The sequence below is a fragment of the Charadrius vociferus genome, unplaced genomic scaffold (assembly GCF_000708025.1).
Source record: "Charadrius vociferus isolate BGI_N301 unplaced genomic scaffold, ASM70802v2 scaffold198, whole genome shotgun sequence".
Lineage (NCBI taxonomy): Eukaryota > Metazoa > Chordata > Aves > Charadriiformes > Charadriidae > Charadrius > Charadrius vociferus.
Genome location: NW_009649951.1, coordinates 1,650,478 through 1,656,477, shown reverse-complemented (window position 1 = coordinate 1,656,477; position 6,000 = coordinate 1,650,478). Strand labels below are relative to the sequence as shown.

Genomic DNA, 6,000 nt, shown 5'->3' with positions numbered 1-6,000 from the left:
ATCATTTTTCCTGTGTTCTTAGAGATGGCAGCTCTCTGCATATTGGTAAGCTCACCAGATTCAAGTCAGGATGCTATACTGAAATGCTTTCGTATCATGAAGAAAACAAAGGTACCATTGTGAAAGATAAGATGATCAAATGCACAGCTCAGACGATCAAATGCACACCTGCAATGATATTGGAACTCTGCACTTCTCAGCTATCCATCTCCATCAAACATACTCTATCACTACAGATTTCTGAGCAATTGCAGACAGGCTGATGAAAAAAAACAAACCAACAAGCCAAAAAGCAACAAAAACCAAAACCAAAGCAATTTCATAATTTCTTTCTTCCAGTGTAGAGTTTCCTGCCTGGAAACCCATGCTAGTGAAAACTCAGCCATCATCCAGATCCGAGTCTCAATTCCAATGGGTGTTAATAGTAGAGGCTGTAGTGTGAGTCTCCTGCAGGCCTGTGTAGCGTGAAGACTCTGTGACTTAGGTGACTTTTCTTTTTAAAAGGGTGACTTTAAAAAATGTGCTATGGCTCATGCACCTGAAATTGTCAACATAAAGCTTGAAAACTGGTCCCGCAGGGAATGTTTTTTATGAATCACTGAAAAGGAAAGCAATGAAACTGTGTAAAGTATCAGTGACAGCTATGATTCATAGCTTCTGATTAAAGCAGTGCAGGACATGTTGTGCAACAGTAGGCAGACAGCAGCTTTGATATGGAAATGCAAAAATATTACAAAGTATATTCCTAAAAGCAATTTTCAGGTAGGTTTTAAGCTCCAAAGTGACTCAGAATATGGTCACCTCTGAGATTTTAATTATCCAAGGAGATGCGGGTTTTGTGGGTTGTTATTTTGCGGGGCTGTTTCTTGTTTTCAGAAGTCAAGCTTTTTTCTTCTCCTTCAGAGCTTAGTGCTGCTCTAAATGTGACCCTTTTCCCTTTCTGTTATTTTTCAGGGAAATACTGTATTTGCTGCCTCTTACCATTGCTGGGATAGAAGCTGAGAAGCAGAAAAGATGTTGGAAACAATTGGTAATTTTTTTTATTTGTATCACTATATTTTTTGTGGCTTAGGACATTGGTATATACTCCTGAGGGAGGTTTTGTAATTAATATCTGCAGTGCTTAGAATACATGGTATATTTGGGATTTTGTATTTGAAAACAAAAGATGTACCATCATTTGTTTAATGTATTTAATTTTTAGCCTGTTGCCTTAATTTATTTTTTTTTATCTTTACCAGAATTAAAAAAGTTTGTATGAAAAAGACAAGTGTTTTCTATTATGGCTATTTTTGTCAGTACTTATTTACAGTAGTCTGTAGCCAAAGTTCCTGTAACTGAATTTTAATGAAGGCTTTTTCACTTTTGTAACCCAGTTCTTGATGACAAAAATGTGATTTTCTTTGGCTTCTGTTCTGTGCTCTGCTTTTGACTTCCTGATTCATTAGACATGTTTGGGCTGTGTTTTTTGTTCAGAACTGAACCGTTCAAGTCCTCTGTAGTTTGAACAGTAGAAAGGGATACATTTAAACCCGTTACCTGCTTGTATGTGGCTGTTCCTAAACTGCTACTGACTAGGAATGATTATCGCTACAGATACACATCGGGCCCTCCAGGCCATGGAGCGCTTACAGGCAAAACTTCGGGATCGAGGTGACACTGGAAGTGAGGAGAAACTGAGCTTATTAAAATCAGTGCTGCAGAGTCCTCTCTTTAACCAAATCCTCAACCTCCAGACTTCTGTTCAACAACTGAGGGATCAGGTAGGAAAAGCCGCCTCCCGGGTGCAAGAGGAAAATTGCTAAGAGGGTGCAAAAATGTGTGTGTGTCTGCCTGTTGAATAGTGAAATTAAATAGCCTAAATTAAATGTCTGATCCAAAACTTCAGGTCACTGAGGGGGACATACTCATTGACTTCCCTGGGCTTTGTTAAGGCCATAGCTTGTGTATGGGTTTTTTATGTATAGGCTTGTTACTTACGATGTGCATGATAAGGAAATGGTGGTACTGGGTGGGAAGTTAACATAAGACTTTCTGTCTCTGTCTTTCAAAAGGAACATGTTTTGGATGATGTCTTAGGATATTTTTATTCTAGGAGACTTTTTATTGCTCTCCTGTGTCTTTCTCTGCTAAAATGAGAATATATGAAGGAAACTGGAATGTTGACTTCAGAAGGGCATGAAGATCTGTTTTTGTTTTTTGGTATAGGAATATAAGATCAAAGAGAAGCAAGAGCTCCTACCTCCTTTTTCCTTGCTCACGATTTTAAGTAAAATTAATGCTTGTCTGCATGTCTTCAGTGAGGATAAGAAAAGGGGCAGCAACTTGGCTATATTGACTTGATTATTTTTTGCTATAATTTAATTCCCTGGTCAGCAGAAGAAGAACTTGAAAAATGTAAAAAGTAGTTCAGTAACAGAATTAGGATTAAACTGGGTGTCTGGCTTTGCAAATAGTTGTTCCTATTGACTCCTGCAAGATGGACAGCTCTGTGGCTGGTATGCAGAAATGCCGAAGTGGGAGGATGCAGCCCCTGCATACTGACTTTAACATCAGTGTGGAGCCGCATCTGGTCTCTGACCGGACTGCAGCTGGTAAGGAGTCTTTACAGTCTTGATGCTACTTCAGCTGTGTGTCAGGAGTGCACAATCTGGCCCGTTATTGCTTCTTGTCCATCATCTTGATATTTTCGTAGACAAGAAATGAGTTAGAATGATGTCTACAGTGCTATACGTGACTATGTTTTTCGGATTTTACATGTTTGGTATGTAGAGACTTGATGACATTGGAGTGATTTTCAAAAATCTAGGAAAAAAGCTGTTCTCCTTGAGGATTTGTTTGCTGTGTTATTTGAGGAGGAGGATTTAACAGTGACATCCAGAAATCACGTGAATTATGTGGTGATGACCCTGGGAACATGTAGTGAGAAATGAAAGTGTGCCTGAAACATTAATGGGAATTTGGTGAAGAGGCAAATTAATTTTTCACTGCCAGCCATTAGCTGTGAAGTTAAAGGATGCTTCTCTTTTTAAATAGTCACCTAAATTAGTAAAAAGAAGCAGCTGATATTACAGGTTGGTAATTTCAGATGTGTGTTTTTTAAAAAATGAATGATAATTTTACCTTCTACCCTAACCCTGCAGGTTTTTCTGTGCAGTGACTTCAGTGGCCTGTGCATCTTGCATGGTACATATCCAGTCTAGTTGACAGGGGAGCTACTTAGATGTGAATTCCTTTCTTGAAAGGTGAACACTTGCACATGCAAATGTATGCTTCTGTCCATCCTTAGATTTGAGTCAGCTCTTCAGGAAGTATCCTGTATTTTCTTTATACAATCGTTGCTTCCCTACAATATAACATGAGGTTGTCTGTCTCTTCTTTGCTTTATTTAAATGTTTATAAATTATATTGAAAGAGGACAAAGAATAAAATCATGAAATAGGCGGTCGTGTTAAAAAACCACCTCTTTCTTGGTGTTTTCAAAGGCTCAGTTTTGTTCAGGGGCACCCTTTAGTTTTCTTTTTATGGCTGGGAAGGCACTGTGCTCTTGTAACTCTTAAACTACAGGTTGGTGAAAAATGCAAGGCATGTGAATAGTGACCAGGCTTTTCGCCCAAACTGTGTGAGACTGAGGAAGGAGACAAGTTGTTTCCCAAGCACTTGCAGTTGGAGCTGTGTTTGAGACAGGGTGACAAGTGGTGCTGAGCTGTGCAGTGGCTAGGTGTTGCAGCCTCTACCCACTCAAGACTAAAATGGCTAAATTTTTTTAATGTTTCATGATGAGCTGCACTCAAAGTTGAATGGAGGTCTGTTTCTTCCCAAGGTGAGGTGTAAGTGACAGTCTGTTAAACTGCTCCTGTGTCTTTAATTAGTTCATGAATTTTTTAAAGAGCTACAAAACTACTGCAAGATTCTCAGGAGAAGGCCGTCTTTTAGGAAAATACAGGTTGAAAGGGTGGGAGCAGAGAAGCAACAATGGCGATTTACTTTCTAAGTCAAACTGATTCCTTGCAAGCATCCCAGCAGAAGTGGGTCACTAAGTGGGACCTACTTGTGGGTCTGTAGTGGCCTCAATAAATGTGAGGGTAGGACATATTCCTGCCTTGAGGCACTCTGGAAGGCATGGAGATAATAGTGAGAGCCCTGCCTTCTGTTTGTGCAGTAAGTCTGGAAAATGAGCTGGAAAATCTTAAAAACATCTGTCACGTTTTCCTACCAAAAAATAGGATGCAAATGTACAGTTTTATCAGACAAATATTCCTTGCATTCCAGTGAGAGCTATTATCATTTTTTATGGCTTAAAATTGACTTCCTTCTCTTTCTGTTCCCCCCCCTCCCCAAGTGATCTTTTACATACCAAAAGATCTGAAAGACTGTGTGTTTCTGCATGCATGGAGGTGTTTCAGATTTGTTGTCCCGTTTCCTTAAAGCTTCTGTGTGTTAATTGGAAATTGATCCCCTTAATTGTCGGTGTGTGCTTAAGAAGAGCCTCTTGAGTTTGCGCTTGTGTTACGTGCGGTGGTGTGGACTGAGCGGTAAGTTGCTTTATCTGGATGTTTGGCATGATGTAGCATGATGCTAAATTCAGCAAATCTGATGCTTTGGTGCTTCCTGGTGCTTTAAAGTTGGTGGCTTTTTTTTTTTTTTTTTTAATGAGCAAGCAGGATTTGTTTGCACTGAAGATATGTCATTGCGAAGTTAAGAAGTGAAATGGGAAAAGTAGAGGCACAGCAAAGGGATGTTTTTTGAGAATTACTGTCCTGACTTCACTAGTCACTGGAGTTGAGGAGATCTGAAGGAGCCAGTTTTTTTTCTGCTTCTTCCTATCCTTATCCTTCAGTGAATGAATGCTTGTTTTCTCATGCTGAAGAGCAATCTTACTTGAAGATAAGGGAGTGACAGAAAACACAAATAGAGATGATAATGTTTTGAACTTCTTAATAATATTTTCTTTTCTTTATAAAATATTTTAAAGGAAACACTCAGATTGTGCTGGCAGTCCTCTCCTGCCTCTTTTCCTTGCCTTTTTGTCTTTCCCTTGTCCACTTACTCCTCCCCTCCTCCTCCCACCTCCGCTTCACTCAGGGCTCTGCCCGAACAAAATACCCTTCCCTTGGCTGGGCTGCATTCCTCAGATTTTTGGTTTTTTTGCTTGTTCGTTTCACCATAGTTTTTTGTTCACAATGCCGTGGTGAGGAAGAGTCCCCCTGCAGCGCAGCACGTACTGCGTTACGTGGGATAGACGGGTGTCAGTGCTAGAGGGGATTTAGGGAACAAGTGGAGAAACTGTGTCTTTTCATATTGCCTGTGAACAGTCACTTAACTCTGTGGTTTGCACAACTAGAGGAGACCTCTAGTTCCTGTCCTGAACCCCTTTCTGCAACAGCACCATTTGTGCTGGGCTTTGAAACAAAATGCATATGAAAAATGATAATTTAGGATCTGCTCTGAGGACGGAGATGTAAAGGAGCAGCCAGCAGGGTGGTGCTGGTGCCAGTGCCAGTGCCAGTTCCCGGGGAGCCCCGGGGCCTTTGGCTGCGGCGCAGGCGGCGTGCCTGCAGGGAGCGCCTGGCAGGGCAGGGGACCTGGCAGCGCTCACCTCCCTGCAGGGCTGGCACAGTGGCTGGCTGGCGCTTCGTCGCTCTGGTTGCTGTTACAACCGACCTTTTTGCTATGCAGGACACTTGTAGTCAGCCGAGGTACTTACCCTGTGCTGCTTGGGGTCCCCAAGGGCTGAGGTCCAATGGCTGGAGTGCAGAAACACCTAAAATTTGTTCTTGTCCAAGTTAAGACCTAGCAATGCCAATTACGTTGCTTTAAATGTTGATACACTGCAGACATGGTTTAGGTACCTCCTTTTTTTCTTAAATATTTTAAGCAACTGCGTGTAAGCACTCTTTGATTATCTGTGGACTCTTAACACTTTTATCATACTCAGTGGTATTTGTGAAATTTTCTTTTTGTCTTATGCCAAATTATGTCCACATTGCAGATGTTACA

General features: G+C 41.0%; 1 protein-coding gene across 1 annotated transcript in view; it reads left to right on the top strand.

The window, feature by feature from the left end:
• Positions 1–1,014: 1,014 nt before the first annotated feature.
• Positions 1,015–6,000, top strand: part of MPDZ (multiple PDZ domain protein) — a 91,114-nt gene continuing 86,128 nt past the window's right edge. Inside the window, 2 exon segments of the mRNA XM_009891489.1 lie at positions 1,015–1,030; positions 1,597–1,763. Of these exon segments, the coding sequence (XP_009889791.1) occupies positions 1,015–1,030; positions 1,597–1,763 (183 nt within the window).